General features: G+C 49.8%; 2 protein-coding genes across 3 annotated transcripts in view; one reads left to right on the top strand and one right to left on the bottom strand.

The window, feature by feature from the left end:
* The first annotated feature begins 115 nt into the window (after positions 1 to 115).
* IQCG (IQ motif containing G) lies at positions 116 to 15,730 on the top strand. Its single transcript, XM_063306703.1, has 10 exons — positions 116 to 150; positions 1,651 to 1,804; positions 4,219 to 4,466; positions 5,603 to 5,731; positions 7,924 to 8,005; positions 9,197 to 9,358; positions 11,814 to 11,888; positions 13,551 to 13,682; positions 14,162 to 14,263; positions 15,472 to 15,730. Exons 1-10 carry the CDS (start codon positions 116 to 118, stop codon positions 15,613 to 15,615), a joined length of 1,263 nt encoding a protein of 420 aa, XP_063162773.1. The 3' UTR covers positions 15,616 to 15,730.
* A 735-nt stretch (positions 15,731 to 16,465) lies between these two features.
* The window catches only part of LRCH3 (leucine rich repeats and calponin homology domain containing 3), a 104,372-nt gene continuing 98,863 nt past the window's right edge, over positions 16,466 to 21,974 (bottom strand). For both annotated transcript variants that reach the window (XM_063306274.1, XM_063306276.1), the window contains exon 21: positions 16,466 to 21,465. In XM_063306274.1, coding sequence (XP_063162344.1) covers positions 21,331 to 21,465 — 135 coding nt within the window. In that variant the 3' untranslated portion in view covers positions 16,466 to 21,330. The remainder of the gene's footprint in view (positions 21,466 to 21,974) is intronic.

The following is a 21,974-nucleotide window of genomic DNA, read 5'->3' as shown; positions in this document are numbered from 1 at the left end:
GCCCAGGGATACATTTGCGCCCTAGGAGAACTTAAAAGGCCGTCCTAAAAATTACAGGAGTTTGCTTAGTTGCCCAATTCTCAGTCAGGGCCCCTTCGGAAGCTTTCGGGTAACCATGGCGACCCCCTCCCCCCCGCGGCCGGCCTCCAAGTGAGTTCCCCCAAATTCCCGAAGCAGCGCGCGACCTCGGCGTCCCCCAGAGCCCCTCGCTAGGTCGGGAGCGGCCTTTCGCCCAGGCTAGGTGGCAGCCCGTCGCCGACCTTTTCTGGGCGAGGAAGGGTCCGACTGGGTTGATCCTTGGATGGGAGACCACCAGGAGACCCCAGGCTAACTTCCCAGGAGGCGGCTGTGGCAGACCGCTTCCACCGTGTTGCCAAGGAAAACTTCAGTTATTTTAGTTATTTGATTTGTGAATTTATAAACTGCTTCAGTCAAGGCTACTCTAAGCAGTGTACAAAATCAACAGCCACGGCCAGTGCAACATGGACATTTTAGGCCAAGGGGCAGCTCTTGGTTGATCTCAAAAAGCTAGCATAGGATCAGCCCTGGGTTGTCCTCAGATGGGAGACCACCAGGAGATCCTAGGGCTGTAGGAGGCCCTGGGAATTTTTTTTTTAAAAGTCTGTGGCAAACCGCTTCCTTACTATGCCTCAGAAAACATCGCACTTGGTGCCGCAAGAGGCCAGCATTTGCTGCAGGAGTGCCCGTCCTGTGGCACCCCTCCTCCTTTGTAATATTCCAGGAGCTTTTGAAAACATGGCAAGCTGGGGCGAGAGGGATCAGTTTTCCTTGTCTGATGGCATAATGGAGCCCTGTTTTGGAATTACACATAGTCCTTGACTTAAGACCATTCATTTATTGACTGTTCGTAGTTATGGTGATGCTGGAAAAAGTCTTATGACCGGTCCTCACACTTACAACCGTCACAATGTCCCCGTAGTCACAAGATAGTGATTTGGGCGTTTGGCAACCATCGCACATTTACGATGGTTGCAGCGTCCTGGGGTCACATGACCCCGTCTTGCACCCTTCCCAGCTGGCTTCCAACAAGCAAAGTCAATGCGGAAGCCAGCAGGGAAGGTCTCAAGTCAGTCACGCGATGTCTTACCTAACAACTGCGGCAAAAAAGGTCGTAAAATCAGGTGTGGCCACAATGCCTCACTTAATGACCGTACCACTTAACGATTTTTCTGATCCCTATTGTGGTTGTAAGTTGAGGACTACCTGCACAGCCTTGTAAGTATAGTCTGCACTTACGTTTGAAACAGTGATAATTTCTGATGGTTGGTCTGATCATTGTTACATGTTTGCATGTTGTTGCTTCCAAGCTCCTTAGCAGCAACTGAGGTGGCATAACCACCACCCCCGCCCGATGAATGAATAAATACAGAGTCCAGCTTGACGCAAAGGAGATTTTACCTTTCATCTCACAGGAGTATTATTATTATTATTATTGGTCACACAGCCAGATGTTTAGACTGGTTTTGGCGTTGTGGTGGTGGTTCTTATTATTTTGCTTTATGTTGTTACCTTGAGTTATTTGTAAAAAATAATAAAGGCAGGATAAAAAAACCTGGAAAAAATGGTGATGGGTGCCCACTTTCCATCTTCTCCGCTCCCTAAGCAATGCCTGCTCTTCCTTTGGGCTAGGGAGTCATGGTCCTGGCTCAAGAACTCCTCAAAGAAGCTGCTCCCCCTGGACACCATTCGGCTTTCAGCTCTCCTTGAGGACTGCTCTGACCAGCTGGCCATCCTTGGCTACATCATGCCTGTTTCCTACGAGGGACGGAAAGACGTCATGAACGTAAGTGGGGTGCCGGATTGTGAGAGGATGGCGGACGGATGTTTGGAAGGAAACATCTGTTATTCAGGATTTCATCCCGGATGAAGGCACTGGCCTGGCAGGTCTAATAGAGATCTGGCTGGGAAAGGGGGCACAACACCTACCAACCTTGGGTGCCAGGTTCCTCTGTGGCACAGCAGGCCGGGGAAGTGGAGAGGGGGGAGAGGAAGGCCCTGCGGTCAACAGGACTTCCATCTCGCTGACCAGAAGCTCCATCCAACAGTCTGCCAATTTTCACTGTTTGCAGCTGTGGCCGGGACGGGAGGGACGCTATAAGTGTTCCCTCCACCTTGTTGCAAATGGTCCCCCTTTCTGAAGTAGCCATGGGGATCTCAGCGGCGAATACTCAGGCCCCTTGCCCTGGGAAATTTCAGCCAGGGGGTCAGGATTTCATGTCCTCAGTAACCGCCTTGAATCTGTCCCAGCTGTGCTTTGGCCTCTGTTCCTCCTCTAAGTTGCATGGCATCTTCTCCACCAAGACATTAGAGGGAGGGAGCAAGAATAGTTGGTGATGTGCTATGGGTCATGTTCGTGATTCTTTCCAGACAAAATCAGTTGGATCCACCAAGACTTGACTTTCAGAACTGGGGCAGATCATAGGGACGCAAGCTCTCACTTTGGACTCTTTGGGACGTGGATCTCAAGGAGAGGCGAGGGTCACCCTTTGGTCCTCCTGGCTGATTAATCAGACCACAGGAGATGATTGGGGCCTTATGAGAGTCGTGTCTCTCCCTCCCCATCTAACAGAGATAGACGTAAAGCTCGATTGAGGAAACCAGGAGACTGGTGCAATCATCTCTCTCTAACAGTAGAGCATTAACTAATGAATTAATTTTAGAACTTAGAATTAGAACATCTCTAATGTTCCATTTTTGGGAAAGGAGATTGAAATATTGGTGCCCTCACAGCTCCAGCTGCCTCAGAATGAGAGCCAGTTTGGTCCAGGGGTTAAGGCGCCGGGCTAGAAACCAGGAGGCTGTGAGTTCTAGTCCCGCCTTGGGCAGGAAAGCCGGCTGGGTGACCTTGGGCCAGTCACTCCCTCTCAGCCCAGCCCACCTCACAGGGTTGTTGTTGTGGGGAAAAGAGGAGGAGGAAGGAGTACTAGGTATGTTCACTGCTTTGAGTTATTTATAAAAATAATAAAGATGGGATAAAAATGAAATAAATAAATTTTCTGGATCCATTTTCGTCAGGCATTTGGCTGAAATCTAGTACACATTGGAGCTGGTTTGGTCACCCTCACAGATGACCTATGTATACTAGAAACTAGACGTCAGGAATGGAGTCCTGCTCCTTCCAGAATATCTCGGTGGCTTTTGATACCATCGGTCATGGTAACCTTCCGGACTACCTGGCAGGACTGGGCTTTGGGGCACTTTTTTACAGGGTTCTGGTGCTTCCTATCAGGCCAAGTCCAGAAGGTGGAGCTGGAGGACCATTTTTCAACATCTGGAGTATTGCCAATCATATGTTATCCACTAGGCTGTTTAATGCAAGGGACAGGGACTGTGTGATCCCTGGGCTGAAAGATCCAGGCTGACAGCCAGTTGCTTAAAGGGCAAGATTTAAGGGGTCAGTGTTGACCTTTAAAGCCTTGGAAGTTGTGTTTGTCCTTCACTCTCAGTGTTCAGGAAAACTGTCGACACACATCTCTTGCTAGACTGGACTAGGCAGAAGGGGATAAAGGGGGTCCACACATCTCTTGGTGGGAGCAGGAGGGAGTTAGAATCAATAGTAAGATGGCAGAGCCCAGTGTGAAAAGAAAGAATAGTGGGGAAAAATTTCAGAGATGGCCAGGATTCTGCTGAGCAACTTGATGAAAAATACTCGTTATGGCTCAACATGAAGTCCTGCTTCTCAGAACACACTAAGAAAATGGTTGGGTTTCCCACAACATGCTGAACCACAAAACCTGTAAACCTATTTTAGCTTAGTCTGGCATCTGGTGCCAACCCATCTGTTGAGGCTGTGAAGAACCATAGTAGACCATGCTGGGATAGCTGGATCCCCAATTTGACTCATAGAAGATGCAGCTTCCTAGGTCCTGGCTAAATGAAAACCCGCATGAGCCTGAGCACCATGTTATGGCTGGCATAAGCAATGCAGCAACAGTCAGCAGGAGACATTCAAGAAGAAACATCTGTGCTGGCACCCAAATAAGAGCCAAATCAAGGATCCCCCTAATCCCATGTCAGCTAAGCAAGTGCTTCTAGAAAGGCAGTGACCTTCCATTGATGTTTGCTTCCAACAGCTGGAATAAAAAGAAAGGGGACCATGTGCTCCCGGTTGCCTATGTATGGGTATCGTTCCACAGGGCGCTTTCCTCCAATCCCTTTGGGTCCTTCTTCACCTGTCTCTCTTTGGCTCCTCTTTAGCTTGATCAACAAGGGATCCAGGACATTCTTGGGAACCAGAAGGATCTGAGCGTGAAGTACCAGAACCTCATGGACACAAGAGCAGAGATCCAGGCCAAGGTTCCCACCGAGATCGGCAAAGTAGCAGAACTTCGGCGGCGGCTGATGGAGACCAGCACTGATCTGAAGAGGGCAAACCACCTTTTCACCATGGCCACAAAGCAGAGCATTTTGTCCACAGATGTCCTCAAGAAGGTTCAAGCTGACAGGTGGGATACGTGATTCCAGAAACCTCCTGGTGGGTTGGGTCCTCTTGCCCCCTCACCTCCTCTGCCAGCCCCAGACCCCTTTCCTGAGCTCTCATTGCTTTATATTGCCCTATGGTAGGGTTACTGCTGAGTATAAATCCTGGTTTGCAAATGGATCTTGGGTGGCTGCCTTTGCATCCCCGTTGTTGCTATTTTCATTCTGGTTCCTATCCTGGAATTTCCCCTGGATCCTCCCGCGGTTTCCTGCTGGATGACGATGGGAGTTTGTCCTGGAAGGTTCCAGGCTGGAGCAGCTGGTCTGGACACAAGACACCTCTGCTGGACCAGGCCAAAGGTCCAGCATCCTGTTTCCTGTACTGGCCAGTTCAGGTGTTCCGAAGAAAGCTGTCACGGGATAAGCTGATTTGTCTGCATCCCAGAGATCTTTAGATATTTGATTGTAGCAGATATGGCAGGGTTCATACTGAACCATCATAAAAAGAGGCTTGCCAGATCAAGCCGACTGATACAGAATCCGACATCCTTTCTCCAACAGCAGCAGCCAGATGCAGCTGGAACGCCCACAGAGAGGGATAAAGTCAACCGCAGATTCGACCTTCCCCCGGTGGGGAACACCCACGGGCTGTGTTCATCCCACTCACATTGGGCTAACGGAACAGCCGCTGTGTTCCCTTAATACCTTGTGGCCAAATGGATAAATTATATACAGCTTAACTTGATGCCCTGGTTCACACATGTTAAGGCAGGGACTGGTTTCCATAGCACCCTGAATCACAAGTTATGCAGCCTGTTGCAACGTACTGTAGTATGTTGTGCAAATCCTTTGGCCTGAGCTTGCGGGCTTACGCTATGCTTGAAAAGTGCAACTCCCAGTGAAAGCATTTTGCTAAGATGCTCTTCTCCAGAGTGTGCTTTCCATCAAGGGTGGTGGGGGTCTCTAAGGACCTCAGGAACATCCCTGCAGGCCTGGAGGCCTGGGTGCTCCTTTGGGATCATCCTTGTGGTGCCGTCAGAGGTTTCCTTGCTGAAGACATGGCCCCTGCAGAGCGATCTGTGGGCCTGCCGATGTCTGGAAAGACCCTCTCCCCCTTTCTGCTTGGCCATTGAGCTAACCAGTTCCTGACTTCTCCTGACAGGCAATACTCGAGCACTGTGATTGAAGACACCATGGATGAAATGCTGATGCTGAGGACCTTCCACTCCTTGCAGTTAGCCGTGAATCTGGAAAAGGAGAAGAAGAATTACCTTCAGAACCTGATCCTCAGGTCATTGTTTCCATCTTGGAGGAGCTGTCCTGAATCTCATTGCTTCTCTGGTAGAGGTCTCTCCTGGAGACACAACCTGCAGTTCATTTGAAGGACAGGTCAAAACATGGAGGGGTGTGTGTGTGTGTGTGTGTGTGTGTGTAAGGGGAAATGTGCTTTGCTTTGAGCTTGAAACAAAATTGTCCTGCTCAAAACCTTCCATTGGATCGGTTGAGTTGGCTGTATTCCACTGGAACAAGTTCAGGGTTGCTCCAGAGCAGTTTTTTTCTCAACCTTGGCAAGTTGGAGATGGGTGGACTTCAACTCACAGCATGGCTGGCTGGGGAATTTTAAGTCCACACATCTTCAGGCTGCCGAAATTAAGAAACACTGCTCTGGGGTTTAATTCCAATTCTCAGGTCACTTTTGTTTCAGATTCAGCGGATACTTGAAACGATCCCTTTTAAGGTTGGAATGCCTTGTTTCAGGACTCAGAGCAGTGGCTTTTGTTCTGATCTCAGGACAGTTTTGCAACCCATATTGTTTCAGGCTTGAGATGGATAGCACGTGGACCATTTTGACCACCTTGATAAAACACATTGCTTCTCCCGTCAAACCAAACCCTGCGAGGTTCAGCCCAGAGCCGTGTGGCATGCGATGCAGCAGTTGCCATAAATACATAGCCGGGACATAAGTCCCACTCAGCCTGGGTTCCTCAGTCTTGGGGTTGCTTGCTATCTTTTCCTGCATTTGCTTTGGGGAGCAGTGGAGGTCTGAAACGGGTTTCCACAAGTGATAGGAAGTTGAGAGTTTCCTACTTTTTATTTGTGGGATAAAAGTGCTGTCTGGGGAAATGGGTTCAAGTACCTCTGGATTTTCTGTTTTCAGAAAAGGCATAACAAGCCCCTCCTGCTTCAGGGCCAGTCCTGGAGAGAACCGCAACATCACAGAACCAGGTGGAGCCGAATCAGGGCCTGCAGCTCTTCCTGCATTCCAGCTAAATGGCCAGGCAGCCCTCCTATCTCACATACCCTTCCTTGCCTTCTTTTGATGTTTCTTTGATGAGGAGATCGGAAGATAAGAAGCACCTTAATTTTTGATCGGGCAAAATGATGCTCCCTGATTGACCCCCTTCTAAAAGGCCTGCGGATGGAAATCCTTTTATTTCCCCCAGAGCTTCTGGTGCACAATCCTTTTAATAGAATGGCACACGGAGTTAAAGCCAGCGAGCCCCTTTATCATTCAGCCACATGTTGATAGGAAGAAGGGCTCAGTTGCCGGGTAATTTTCTGATTTCTTGGCACGACTGGAGAGATGGAGCACTTTTCTTGATGGGCCAAAGGAACTGGCTGTTTTTCTCTTATCCTGTGCACTTTCTAAAGCTGTAAAGTGGTGCTTACAAGGAAGGGGCAAGGCAGGCCTTCCTAACAACATTCGCTCAGGAGCCCCAGGGGATTTCTTGCCAAGCATGTTCTCTGCAATCGATTTTGAACCTGTGCTGGAATCCAAGAGCTTGTTCAAGGAGATAATAAGTGTAATTTAGCTAGGATGACCGTATTTATTTGGCATACTGTGTTTGGAAGATGGCCACTTTCTTTTCCCTGTATTTCTTTTCCCCAAATATCTGTTTTAAATGGAGAGATGTGGATTCGCTGGTTTAATAAGGGAACGTCCCATGAAAACCTTCCCTGGGCGCAAGACTGCACAGTTACCCTTTGCGTTTCAGAATTGCCAAAGTTCTGCTTGGTTCTGCAGATCTGGTCTCTGGACAGGAAGATCCAGAGCACCTTTGGTTGTCTCGCCTGGGAGGGCTGGAGAAGGGCTGAAACCACCCTTTCTCCTGTGGTCAGATTTGGATGGAACAGAAGATCCTTTCATTGGAGAGGCATGGAAGAATCCCCATCCCGGCTCATAACATGTCTCTATTTTTCACCTAGTAAAGGCATTCCCCTAAAATGGATTTTTAGAGTACTTCGCTCACTGATGCCCTGTTGGTATATCTGGAAATTGACAGTACTATAAAGGCAGACGATGCATCCCTTGGGGAAGCATCGGGAGCCCAGGACGATAACTCTCCTAACATTTAACGGGGGCAGAGAAGTGGCCTTTTTCTTCCTTGAACTTCAGCCACCTCCTGGGAAGTTCTCTTTCTTGCCAAAAGCTTTAAAAAAAAAGGTTTCCCTCTTTCTCAACCCCCCCCCCCCAATTTACAGGGAGGAAAAGGGAAGGAGGAAGATAAAGAGTCTCCAGAAACAGCTCAGCGAGGTCAAGAAGGAAAAGGATCATGAGGTCCAGGTAAGCCTGAAAACGGGTCTCTTTTCCTGTTGATTAAGTAAAAGGACTCATCCTTCTGGCTGTTGGGATGGTCTCATAGCCTTATGATGGTCTCTAAGAGTAGAAGCAGGGCTCTGCTGGATGGGACCCCTGGCTCATCTATGCCAGCAGCCTGTTCTCCCACTGGCCCACCAACTGCCCAAGGAAGCTCCCTGGTCTCCCAGGAGGGGGCCTTCGGGGGCACTCCTACGCCATCATAGGTACGAGCCGCGGATCCCCAGGGCTTCCACGAAGCGCTCCAGCCCTTTTGGGAATCCAGCCAAGCTGGCAGTCGGCACCGCAGCTGAATTATGTGTTGTGTTAAAAATCACTGCCTTTCATCTCTCCTGATGCTTCCAAGATTCCATGTCATTGGCTGACCTCTAGTATTTTGGGAAGGGGACAATAGCTTTTCCTTGTCCACTTTGCGTATTAGAAGCTTCCCCAAAAGGCAACCAGGCAGCAGGATGCATTCACTCGTTACAGAACTGACGTTTAGGTGGCGTTACAAACCAAACAGATCAGACTTCACCAGTGTGCCAGTGTTGTAGATATGTTGGAGAAGCAAGCCATCTTTTTTCCCCTCCAGAGTTTTTTTCTTTGCCTGGTGTGGTTCACTCAGTTACTATTTTACTCTGTTGGACTACGGTTCTTCCCTAAAATTCGTACGGGTCATTCACTTATACTGCATAGTCTGGGTCCTGTTGCCTTTAAAAGCCAAAAGGTTATAATGGCTGATCTTGACGGCTTCCTTTTTTAAAACTTAAGAGTGCTGAATAGGTCTGATGTTCCCCACCCTGAATAGCGTCACTCAAAACCTATTCCCAGGCGCTATCAGTCCTGAAATGGGCAACCAGACCTGACCTAAATAATTTCCAGCCAAGAAAATTATGCCTCCTATAAAACTGCCTTATCAAATAAAAGAATTGTTTGCACATTGGAGAATTTGGCATCCCACTGAAAGTGTCCCAGCCCTGACTCAGGCTGTCCTCTTCTTAAAGTAACACCCAAACTTCCAACAGGGAACACTGAGGTGGAAGTTTACGCATTCCTCTTGCAAAGCAAACAGACCCTAGTCCAGTCTGGATGGACACATCTGGCGAGGGAGCTGACTAGCATGTCTAATTTTCCTTCCCTTTCATTGCCCTGCTCTCCCCGCCGGTTATGTCCTAGAGCCGGAATGAGATGATTGCCTACCTCAAAGACCAGCTTCAGGAGATGAAGGCCAAAACTGACATGGAGAATCGCTATGTCAAGAAGGATGCCGAGCTCCAGGTAGCTCAAGCGCAGAAGAAGTGTTCTGAGACAGAGAACGATCTGCAAAATGAAATCGAGGTAGGCGTTTCCTTGCTAGAGGGGGAGGGCATTCTTGGGGGAGACATACACCCAAGCCTAACATGATGCTGGCAAAGGATGGCTAATGGAAGAGGTGTTTGAGCCGATTGAGGAAATCTGAAGCTTCACCTTCAGCAGATTTATCCACGTTCCTCTTATATGCTCATCCCCCAGGGGTTCCCTTCACATGGGAGTTTGGCTCTTCCCTCACTGACTTTCTGTTGGTAGCCATTTTGATACGACAGGGAAAGCGGCAACTGGCAAGCTCCCACAGAGACAAGGACAAACTTTATCGTGTTCCAGTTGATGGCAACCTTGATAGATAGTTGCGTTTCTAAGCAGTGGTCAGTCGGGATTTATCCACAGTCAGTTCTCAATGCTTCCTGCTCTCTTGCCCCACTGTCCTTGAGGATTTCCTCTTGAGTCTCAACCATAGTGGGCGCTGGTGACTGCTGCTTGTTTACATTCTCTGCATTCCTGCTCTTGGCTATAAGAAGCTGGGATTTCCCAGCCCTGAGCTGAGTTCGGGCACCCATAAACCTCCTCTGTTTGTCCCTAGCTTTTGTTACGCAGTGGCACATCGTGCCCTTGGACACAAGAGTCTCCAATTAGCTATCATTGCTAATGTGTGCTTAATCATTCCAACAAGCCTATATAATTAAAACATGTCCACCCTGAAGCCAGTTCCTGGTGACTTCATGGACACTTCCATGTAGTTTTCATGGCAGCAAAACAAATAATTTATTGCCTATTTCTGGGCTTTTTTAAATAAACTTTTAAATCTATCCTGTAAGAGGTCTCCCGGCCAAAGGCTAACTAGGTGAAAAGCTGCTTAATTTCTCATCACCCAGGGGCTGTCTTCTCCCATTGTCCAGTGGTTTTAATTTACCAACTGCTTGAAACCTTTAGTTTCACTATCCAAGCAAACTGTGATTTAGGTTATAGTTGAATCCATGGGATGGATACAATTTCAAGGCCGGTATCCTGGCCTTGGGCTGCACTCTTTGATTGCTGAACGTAAGCAGTGATTTCACACATAACCAATTGGATCCAGAGCAAAGCTGCAGATCCTGTTCCAGGTGAACGCAGGGCAGAGGCTGCCTTCTTGTGCCTTGCAGAGGCTTTTTAAGGCAATACGAAGGGTGGGTAGGTTCACAGCGTGGCTTAGACACCCAAAAGCCGGTTTCACCCCAGTTAAGGCAGGACCAACCAAACCAAGTTACCGCAGTGCCTGAAACCAGCTGCTGAGTTCCTGTTCCAGAGGGACCCAATGATTAGAAATGCACCAGACAGCCTTGTGCTGGGGGAAAAAAAGTCTCGGAGGCCAGACTCTGTTCGGATGGAGTCTTGTTCTTCTAAATTTGCAGTGCAAGCCGGGGCTGACCTGACTTCCTCGCAGAGCGCTCTTTATATTGGGAGCTAGGACTCCCAGGACAGGGATGCTGAAAATGCCAGTCGTCTTCTGCCACGTCACACCAAGCATGAGAAGTGCAAAGAAGGGTTCCAATTAAGCTGTGGGAAGGGTGGGACTGGGTTTACGCTAAGGGAGCAGAGAAGCCATCGCAACGTTGTTCTGTCCAAGGGCAGTCCGCTTCAGCTGTAGTGCCCAGTTGTTTGTTTATTAAATGTCTGTACTGCTGTAGTTGACTAAGGGCCTTGTTTCACGAAATAATACATTAAAACAAAATCAAGGTTAGTTGTTGGTGCTGCCAGCTCTACCATTTGGGAAGCTTCAGCCCAAGTTTGAGCTGGCTGAGGGAGGGACCCTGGCAGCTACCAAGTCTGTCTGTCTGTCCGTCCATGAAGCCCCAAGTTGGCTTACTTCTAGGCTATCCCTCGGGGACTCTCCCTTTCTTGCTACTCAATCCTTTTAGTAGACTTACCAGAGACGACATCAGGGACACCCTCCCCTCGCTGCTGGTATTCTACCCCGGAGCTGTGCTCCTGTGCCCAGCGCTGCTTCCAGAAGTTTTAATCTGGGGCGAGGGGTGGTTGTCACCCAGTCCTCGCCGGGTCCCATGTTGCAGCCCACAGTACTGGGAGATGCTGGCAGAAGAACCCTGACATAAACTAATCCCCCTCAGCTCCTTGAGCGTGGTGGGTTCTTGCTTTATCATCATGAAGATTCCTGTTTTTTTCTTGACTCCCTAATGAATCCTGCACTTTTCTGCTCTCGTTCATTCCAGCTCACTTACCTAGGGCACTTGCCCCAAGGGTTCATCCACCGTCCTTTTGGTGGACTCGAGGTCTTTTCTTCCTTTTCTCCTCTTCTAGTCCTTGACCATATCCTGAGGCCATTTTAAGGGCCTCGCTGAACAACGGTGTGCTCAGATAGTATTTTTATAGCTACCCTGACCCTTTGCCATACTCCACCCTCCAGTATCGTACCAAGCGGGACGGGATGCCCAGGATCACCAGTTTGATGCCAACTCTTTCCCCCCCCCCCCAACTACAGAAGCTGCGGAATGAAATGGACCAAGAGATCAAAATCCACCTGGACATTGAGATGTTCCTTAAGCAGCAGCAAACGGTTGGTGATCACTGCAACTCTGACATCATTCCTCTCCAAGTGGTTGCAAGAAAGGCGATTTTTTCTCGTACAGATTCGTTGGTCATGATGCAGCCCTCAGACAGCCCTATCTTCCCTCTTTCACCTTTATTAAACCTGGATATGTTTAGACCGGAGTTTCTCAACTGTGGCAACTTTCAGATGTGTGGACTTCAACTCCCAGAATTCCCCAGCCAGCCATGTTGGCTGCGGAATTCTGGGAGTTGAAGTCCACACACAGTGGAGGAACACTGACTTAGACCTTCCTTCCTTCAAGAGCAGCAGGGGCCCCACTGCACTTGTCACAACCCATCTTGATCAGAGAAGCCTGCAAATGTGGCTCTTTGTGCGTGTGCTGGAAATGCACACAAATCTTTGCAGAGCCTTACTTTAAATTTCAGTCCCTTTTAAAAGACAGTTAACATTTACAAAGCTTCCCCAGGTTCCACCAAATGCTCCTTTTTCACAGGCCTCAGACATGTCCTCCTATCACTCTTGCAGATAAACCACAGGGCACGTCCTGACAAGCTGGAACCACGCCGAGACGAGGAATAGGTCTCTAGTGTTTTAGTACTGCTACAGTAGACAGAAAATCCTACCAAACTGAAGAAGCCTGGGAAAACCCAGACAGATAAACCCCAAAAGTCAAGGCGGGTCTGTTCTGTCTCTCTTTGAATGGCTGCTCAAATTCTACTATGCATGCATTTCCCCCCCTGGATAGGGGCCCCCTCCTGCTCACCATCACCATCATGACAGCATTAACAAATACCCACCCCGTTAAATGCTGCCATGTTGAAACATACCTGAGCGGACTTCGTTAGCGGAGTCACGAGTTGAACCAGGCAGCTGCTGCCTGTTGGGCAGAGGAGCAAACTCTGGTTGCTGTCTTGGCTAGCTTGTCCAATCTGGCACTTTCCAGGGGTGGATTTCAGCTCCCAAAATTCCTGACCTTGTATGGCCATTGGTCAGAATTCTGGGAGTCAGTCCACCTGACTTTCAGGTGACCAGGCTGGGGAAAGCCAGGTGGGCTACTGTGGTTCTGCAGCCTGGATGGTGAGGGTCCGTAGTCTGCAACGCAAGGATGAATTGGCCGTCCCGGTATTAAATGACATGGTGGGGAAGGGGGAGTGGAGCTGGTGAGATGCCAGCGATGGAGGTGGAGAGAACAAATGCATTTTTCTGCCATCAGCAGAAAACGCAGCGCTGGCTCCTTAGCAGTTTTGAGTGTGGGAGGTGAGAAAAAGCAAAGTTCTATGGAGACAGTGTGTGTGTGTGTGTCTGTGTAAGTCAAAGGGAAGCTTTTGAGGGGGCAGCTGATAGGGAGAGTGAAGGCAGGCATCTGTGTTCCTGCACCTTTGCCCCAACCGGATGGTTGATCTGCTACTTACCGCTCTCGCAACCCCAAAGGGTGTATCTTTCTCTGTAACATAGCCTGAGCCACGTCCTGGGATGCTGAGGGGGAAATGTAAGTGCTAACTCAGCATTTTTCAACCCAGGCAACTTTAAGACATGTGGACTTCAACTCCCAGAATTCTCCAGCCAGCATGCTGGCTGGGGAATTCTGGGAGTTGAAGTCCACACCCCCTTAAAGCTGCTGAGGTTGAGGAACCCTGTGCTCAGTGACCACACACATCTCACCCACAGGGCATAGAAGAGAAGCTGGAGTACTGGATGGACAGGTACGAGAAGGACACAGAGGCCAAACAGCAGGCACTCAACAGCCTGAAGTCCTCAAGAGCAGCGGACCAGGCGGCTCTGCAGGAACTGGCCAAGCAGGTAGGGAGGACACGTCCGCCGTCCCTGTCTGCAACCTGCCCCCCTTTAAAGGTGGGCGATGAGGAGCACCTTCTCGGATCCAGAGCAGCAGGACTGGCACTTGCAGAGAAGGGCGGGACACGAGGGGAGAGCAGGCTCGGGGTGAAAGGAGGCCCGGGGCAACTGAAGAGCGCTGTTAAAAAAAGTCAGGATGGTGGCCACGCTGGCGTGACCCGCTTTTTATGTGGGCGGCATTTGTGACGGAGAAAAGAGGTGGAGCTTCCATTGCACCGCCATGGCCAACATCTTGACTTTCGGGACCGTGTCCTGTGGCCACCCCGATGAAGGCTTTTCAGAATACACCAATGCAAGCCCATCATTAGAGACATGGAAGCAGAGCAAAGGACCAAGAGACGGAGAGTGAAGCGTCTGTCGAGATAGGAGGCCTCAGGTTCTCAAAGAGGAGACCCAAAGCCCATCTCTAAATTTGCTTTTTGCAGTGCCTTGCTTGCGAGCAGGCGATAATTGAGGACCGGAAGGAAAAGGAGAACACGAGGAAGAAGGTCGAACAAGATGCGCTGGAGATGAAGAGCCTCTTGAAGGTAAGACGATGCTTCTGGCTTCGGGGCCGCAAGGGGAAGGAAGCCCGCCCCTCCCTCCCGAGGGTGGACAGGCACCCACTTAACCCGGGCGGTGAAAGGAGCCATTTGCTAGGCTCTCGCCATAAACTGGCCCCAGCTGAACGGGCCGAGTCTGTGCGAGCCAAGCTGCAAAGAACTGACCCCTCCTAATACTGGCATGTAAGTGCGGCCTCTGGGCCTTTATCTATTGCTGCAAGTGACCCATATCTGCTTTACAGCCTTTGTGGGAATGTTTCCAACCTCGCACAGCAGTGTTTCTCAGCCTTAGCAACTTTAAGACACGTGGACTTCAATCCCCAGAATTCCCCAAGCAGCTATGCTAAGTTGCTAAGGGTGAGAAACACTGTACAAAGTACTCTCTTCTTTCCTAAAGCAGAAACGGTCACTTTTCTGAAAAGGTCAGTAAAAGGTGTTTTCACAGCTGCCCCCAAAAGAACAAGGCAGAGCGGTTCTCAGCGTGGCAGAAATTGGAACGAGGAGAGGGAAATTCTGACAAGAGCTGTGAATTTGCCCGATGATGGAAAACTTAGCGAGCTGAAGCCCACCTAGCTCTTCTTTCTTTATGGCTGAAGAAATTTGGGTGCGGCCAAATCTTCTAGACTTGGGGCAGCTTCCAGCGCACAAAAATATAGTGGAAAACTTGTACAGCCTAACAAAACAGGAAAAGCACAACACGTAACAACAGTGTTGTTGTAAAACCTAATGGGGGGAGAAAGAAGACCCCCAGGTACTGACAACCGTAATTGTTTCCCAAAGGCCCTCCAGGAGAGCTGCTTCTAAAAGCTTCCGGAAGGTCACTGGCAAAACGGCCAGCCTCATTTTTGGAGGAAGGCTTTCCTGTAACGTGGGTGCCCCAGCGGAAAAGCTGTGCCCCTTGGCCCCGGCCCCCTTCCCCTCATAGAAGTGGGTCTCACAAGAGGATCTCCTTGGATGGGTCAATCGCAGGAGCAAAGATGGGTTGGATCTGGCAGCCTGGGCATCAGTGTGGGCATTGAGCTGGTGGCTGCCTTGCAGCAGGCAGGTGGCTAATAGGGCGGGTGCTGGGCGCCAGCCAGGCAGAGCGCTGGACTTTTGCCCAGCTGTTTTTCGAAGGAGTCCACTGCGCCAAGCCGGCTGTGGTGGGCGGGAGGGGAGGGAACCTTTTCCGCTGATCCCCGTCTGTCTTTCAGCTGCAGGCATGGTGGCGAGGCATGATGGTCCGCAAATTCCTCGGCCCTTACCGAAATCTCAAAAAATTCCTGGAAGAAGAGCCGACGGGCAAAGAAAAAGGGAAGAAAGGCAAAGGGAAACCCGGGCCCAAGAAGAAAAAGTGATGGGAAGAGAGCCCATCTATGGTAGCATCCTCACGTTCAGCTTGTGCATGTCGGGGAAGGGGGCAACTCTGTATTTGCCCAGAGGATTAGAAATAATTAGCAATATGATCTCCTTTGGCACTTGTGTCTTTCGTTTGGGGAGGGCTGATCCTGGGGCACTGAAGCTGGGGGCTGTTTTTCTTGCTGCGAAAGGGGACACGAAGACACCTAATGCCTTTGAGCGGGAGCCCAGACTGTGCATTGGTGGTTCTGAAAGAGGGTGCAAATCCTGTGTTTTGCTTTTCTCAAAGAGTCCAGTGGAGCTTGCTGTACGTGAAGCTCGATGGTCTCTGATTTCCACCATCTTGGAAATGTCTACAGAAAAATGTCACTCAGAACACATTTCATTGAATTTCTGTCCGAAGTATCTTTTCAATTAAAGGGCAGAAGGTGCAATCCTAATAGCCACAGAACCACAGAGCTGGAAGGAACCTCAAAGGTTCCTCAGCAGAGGGTCCGCCGAGGATCTCCAGCAGGTGACCACTGATCCTGTCTGAAGACCATGAACGAAAATTCACCACCAGATCATTTCCGTTCGTCCACTGGATATTATCGCTGCATTTCCCAAAGCGTCAGCAACCTGGGCATTTGCCCCAAAGGCCGCCAGTCATGTTACACAGCTGTCTTTAGCGTAAAACCAAGGTCTGTTTGACAGTCCCCTTGAAAAGGTGAGTGTGGGGTTTCAGCTTTATTGTAAAATCGTTCTGGAGCCCTTAGTAATAGCAAAACCGATTTAAAGTTCTGACAGAAACCAAGACATCTGAGAGGCCAGATAAACCTGCTTCAGAATAAATGCTTCTGTTTGCAGAGGCAGGTTTTAAAGCTTAAACCTTTATTTCAAATCACCCAGGTTTGGAGTTTATTATATCACATGTGCTAGAAATTGACTGGTAACATATACAGGCAATTTAAAATAAAACCCATGATATTATGCCATTTGTATTTGATAGTCTTTGAAACCTATGGAATGTATTTACAGACATACAAATATAGGACATACTTTAAAAATTCTTTGGCTACGCTACTACTTACACCAGCTTTTCCCAACTTGGTGCCCTCCGGATGTGATGGATCACAAATCCCCTTAATTCTGAGCCAGCGACTGCCCGGGAATTAAGAACGTTGTGGCCCAGCTCATCTGCACAGCACTAGCTGGGGAAAGCTGAATTACACTTCAGAGTGTAGAAACAACAAGAGTGAAGCCCTGACCTTCTGGCCAAGGGCCAGCCCAAGAGAAAATGCAAGTTGCAGGGCACCGAAAGCCACAACATCCAAAAATTCTGCAAAGGACACTTTGCAGGGTTTTAAAAGAAAGCCGTTAATTTCCCCAAGATGTGGTAGCACCAGTTATGACAGAAGGGACGCGGGAAGATTCTATTCTAGCATCGCCTTGCGAGGAATTGCTCTGCCGTGAACCTCACTCCGACGAGAGGCCGTTCTGCAAAACACGTTCCTTCTGGCTATCGCCGCCTGTAACTTCAGGAGTGCTCTGGGGCAGATTCCCCACTCCTGGGAGGCTCTGAGCTGGTCTGATTAGCCGGTGGCAAAAGCCGAAACTCTCCCCCCCGAGGCAACTCTGGGGGAATAAAGCAACTCGCTCCATCGGTCACGTCTGCCAGCATCTCTAGGACAGGCAGGGATTGTTAGCAGGTATCGCCAGCTCTGATCCAAGAGAACACGTGGGTCTGCTTTCCCCACAGCTCCGTGGCATTTGACCCGTGCTGTCTGGTGGGATTTGGGGGGATTGAGGTTGCCTGGATGAGCAGCAACTGAGCAACACACAAGCAGCATTCGCAGGTGGGAGATGCTGGGCTGACTCACCTCGCCTGTCGAGCACTCACTGCACGTGGCTGTTTCCGGCAGCCTCGGTCCCTCGTCACGTGGGGTAACGTGGTCACGCATTTATCAGGATGGGAAGTATCTTGTGTTGCTCTTCAGACGTCCGGCGGAGAGAAGGGGTGAAGTGTGCAGGGAGGTATTTTCACACTCAGAAAGGAAAGGGCGCTGAAGGGCATTAGCAGGGAAGCCCTTGGGTGCAACTGCCCTCAGCCAGCGAGGTTCAGGCAGAGACAGACTCCTACATGTCAGTTCCAAATATTCACCGCATTCACGGTTCCTTGATAAAATCATAGCATTTAAGTAATGTAACAGCAAACATGGGGGGGGGGACATACTCTTCATAACAGGACAATCATCTGTTGCTGCTGCTTCAGACAACTTCTATACACTTTCTTTAAAATCTTTTTTCACCGAATATAAGAAAAATTGCACATAAACATAGCAAAACACAAATTCCCAAGCCATTTAAAACTTGCAAGAAAAAAGGGGGGCTGGGGATTTTGTTCTGAGGGTTTCTTTTTTGGTATAACAACACCACAGTCAAGTAGCTTGAACAGAAGTTTCCTTTCATGCCATTAATAGCTGGGGAAGGCAAAGCTGGCCCCAACCTGAGCAGAGAAGCAGGTGCAGCAGACGCTCATCACGCAGGCGCTGCGGGAGGGGGGGAGAGGTGGATGGCGCCTTTTTCTGCCTGGCCATTGCATCCTGCTCAGGCAGCCCATGCGCTGCACCTGAGGAATGCCTTCTACTGTTCCTGCACCAGAGCCAGGAGGGCACCTGCACACCTGTGGCCGGCTTCTGCCTCCTCCGCATCACCTCCCCTTTCTGGGCCTCGCCCATGTCTCCAGCGGGCAAGCACCAGCTGGGGCTTCGGTCGCATCGATGCAGACAACGGCTGTTTTGCGTCCTTTCCTTCCGTCATTCCCTCTTTGCTGCAGCCAAAGCAGATCTACGCATCTGAGCTGCAAAGAACACTCTTTTCCAAGCAAGCCTAAGACCCGCAACCCAAGCTGCCCAGGCAAAGGGCAGCTCTCGGACAGGGGCAAACCGAGTTCAACCCAAACCAGCTCCAAATGTCTGTTTTGAGAGCTTGGAAGTGCTTCAGGCTTGGAATGGTGTTTCACGCTCAAGAGCAGGGCTATCTTGAATTCAAAATCCTTCCCAGAGGCCTGAAACAGCTCAGTTGACCCTTGAAACAAGCTGTTTCTGACTCAAAACATGTTGCGCATCCCGAATAAACCCCAAAGGAAAGAGGTTATGACTTCAAATGCTCCAAAACCGGTTTGCTGTGAAATAAAGTGCAGGAGTGTGGGAGTAAAATGCGAACCTTCATGAATAGTCCAATATCTACTGGATTTGCAGTTGCTCATGCTGAGTAGGCCTAGCTCTGTGCAAGTAACACGAAAACCACAGGTTAGTAAGCAAACTGTTGAGAACTTGCAAAGCAGGGAGAAGGAACAGCAGAGTGCAACTTCAACCGTCCCAAGAGGGATCTAAATCCTACAGAATGAGACCTCAGAAACACTGCATTATACCCCTTCAAAAACCGTATTTCACTGTCAGAGTTGAAGGCCCCCAAATAGCAGGACTAGCTATTTTGCTAGCTCCAAAGGAGAACGGCGGGGGCCTCCAGGGCTTCTACAGCCCCTGACGCCATTGTTCAGGACCTCTTCTTTACAAAGCCACTTCTGCAAAACACTGGAGGCAGCCTGTGCCCTGGATCAGAATTTCAGGCACCTGCAAGCCTAAAGCAGCCCAAACAAAACAAAAGCAAACACAACACAACACAACACAAGACATCATTGCAACCGGATGCTCTCCTTTTGCTGAACACTTTCTTTTTGCGTTTAAGGAGTGGTGGGAGGCAAGCGTAAAAAAAAAATATATATATTAAGTGCATCACACTGATACAGGAACGTGGCAATGCCAAGAAAGATACTAAAATAAAAATAAATAGTTATGGGTGTGGAGGAAGGAAGGGGAAGGGGGGAAGGAAGGAAGGAAGGAAGGAAGAGGGATGCCCTGGAAACATTTCCAATTCGTCGTCCAGAGAAACAAACAGGAGCTTGAAACAAGCAGTGTTGCAGCGAAGCGACGGGGGGTGGGGGTGGGGGGCTGCAACCGAGTAGAAAACAATAAGTTACAGTCCTGTTTATCAATTCCCAAACCCGTTCCAACTAACCATCCTTTTTCTTACCTCCTCCCCGCTTCCCATCTGTCATGAAAGACCACCACTAACTTTGGCTTCACTTGTTATTCCAAGATACACATCTGCAACACACCGGATTCACTTGCAAAGCATTTTAAATCCTCGAGCATCACAGCCCAGAACAGGGACTTAATTCCCCGGCAGCTGAATCGGCCCACCAAAACTTCACCTCCTGCTGCCTGGCCAGGAACGATGGGCTGCAAACTACTTCAACGGCACACAACTTCCCTGGCACCCTAAACATCCAGCTTCCTTTAGAGATCACACCGGCTTCCCCTGCAGTACAACAGCGCCGTCACAAACCCATCCAGACGCTCTTCCGCTCACAGCACAAGAACCGGCTCTACCTGGAACTGTCCGATTAGCACGGAAGCTGCGTGAAAGAACAAGGGTCTATTTGAACAGGGCAGTGTTTCTCAGCCTTGGCGTCTTTAAGATGTGGGGACTTCAATTCCCAGAATCCCCCAGGCAGCGTTGGAAAAAACAAAGCTGCAACTCTCATCAGCCTGCAGAAGCTTGGCATTCTTCCTGCTGCAGGCAGACAGCAAGAAAAGCTGCCACCTTTATCCAGGCCTGACTTTCCCACCCGGCCAGAATCACGCCACAGGCAGATCCAAGGAACTGCAGCCGCCTTTCCAACGGACCCAAGCCGTGCCCAGTTCCCTTGGGAGTTCTTCCAAACTGCCCTGAGTTAAGTGCTAGTGTGGTCTGCAATCTCATTGGTACATTTTGAAAAAAGCTAATTAAAAAAACAAGGAAGGCCAACAAGGGGAAGAAGGGCAGGGAAGAAAAAGAAGAGCTGGATTGGGTTGGCTGCGTGGAAGAAAAGGACACCTAAATCTGTTCTTTCAAGCACGCAGAAGGGCGTCTTGCTCTGCCCTGCACCACCACCCTTCCTTCTTCGGTTAACAGGCATCGTTCATGATGCACTGCTCCAGGGCGCCGCTGCCAAAGGGAAAAGCGTTTGAGGGCTGATATTAAAGTCGTACCAGGTGCTCTCAGATTCAGGAATCCAAATGGCTGATTCAGAGTCGAACGACGTCCTGCTGAATTTCTCACACGTCTTGGGACCCGGAGTGCCAGAGGAATGCACATTTTTAAAAAGTATCCCTATAAAAAACATCCCGATGGGAATGATGATGGTAGGAACAAAATGAGCTAAAGAGAAGGGTGCTTCAGGGGGACTGGCCAGGAAGCGTCGCTTGGTTCCTTCCGGGGCTGGTCTTTTCTACGGGATTGTTCAGAGCAGAAGTGCAAAACAGCATTTCCCCCCGTGTTTAACCTACCAGGAACCTCAAATCTCTTAACATGTATATTTGTGGGATAAAAAGTCATTCTCTTCCTCTCCCTGCCCAGATTTCCCAATGGTGATACTTAAATACGAAGCCAACAGCTCCCTCGTTCCCTCCTCCCCAGCAAAACCCCCTTTACAAAGTGTTAACGGTTCAATGGAAACCTCGGGGACCTCCAAAAAAGTGGAGAAATAAAGACCAACGATTCCCACCAGGAATTCTGGGTTCAGCTGTCGCTCTTTGAACACAACACACTGTCTGTGCTTGGAGACGCCGCACCGGCGCCCGGGTCCTTCCGCTCGGCCCAGGAGAGAGGAGCAGGCCTGCTCGGGGTCCTTAGGCAGCCCCCAGGTGCTGCTGGTGCTGCTGGTGCTGCTTGGGGGGGGCCCACTCCAGAAGGGCTTGCACAGTCTCTGCCACCCGCGTCAACCCCCTCTCTTCCAAAATATGCAGAGGCAAACACAATCGCTCCTACAAGAGGGGAGGGGGGAACAAACACAGACACAAAGGGGGGAAGAAAAGGGATGACAATGAAAAATAAATAGGAAAAAGGAACGCCAAATTAAATTAAGACAGGGCGTGGGTGAACTAAGAATGGGATGCTGGTGTAGGGGGTGCCTCTAATGCGGAACACAGACGCCTCCCTTGCCCCCCCCAGAAGCTTCCCTCTGGTCTGAATCCCTGCGGAGAATGCTGGGGAAAGCAAGCCACCTTCTCCAACCCCCGGGGGTCTTGGGACCACCAGGCTCTGGCCCTCCCTTGGCCACAGAAACTCCCTGGGAGACTTTGGGTCAGGGGTGCTCTTAGCCCTGGGGTGGGGAAAATGGGAGGGGGGAGCACTATGTACAGGTAGTCCTCACTTAACGACTGTTCATTTAACGATGGTCTGAAGTTATGAGGGCCTTGGCAAATGTGCTTTACAATCTATATTCACACGACCATCACAAAATGTCGCACCACCCCCATGGTCATGTGATTGC

The sequence above is a fragment of the Candoia aspera genome, chromosome 6 (assembly GCF_035149785.1).
Source record: "Candoia aspera isolate rCanAsp1 chromosome 6, rCanAsp1.hap2, whole genome shotgun sequence".
Classification (NCBI taxonomy): domain Eukaryota; kingdom Metazoa; phylum Chordata; class Lepidosauria; order Squamata; family Boidae; genus Candoia; species Candoia aspera.
This window is presented reverse-complemented; position numbering and strand designations above follow the sequence as displayed.

Coding starts and splice junctions, on each gene's coding strand:
- IQCG (XM_063306703.1), top strand. CDS start 116: ATGGCGACCCCCTCCCCCCCGCGGCCGGCCTCCAA. Junction 151..1,650: donor CCCCCGCGGCCGGCCTCCAA/GTGAGTTCCCCC, acceptor CCTTTGGGCTAG/GGAGTCATGGTCCTGGCTCA. Junction 14,264..15,471: donor AGATGAAGAGCCTCTTGAAG/GTAAGACGATGC, acceptor TCTGTCTTTCAG/CTGCAGGCATGGTGGCGAGG.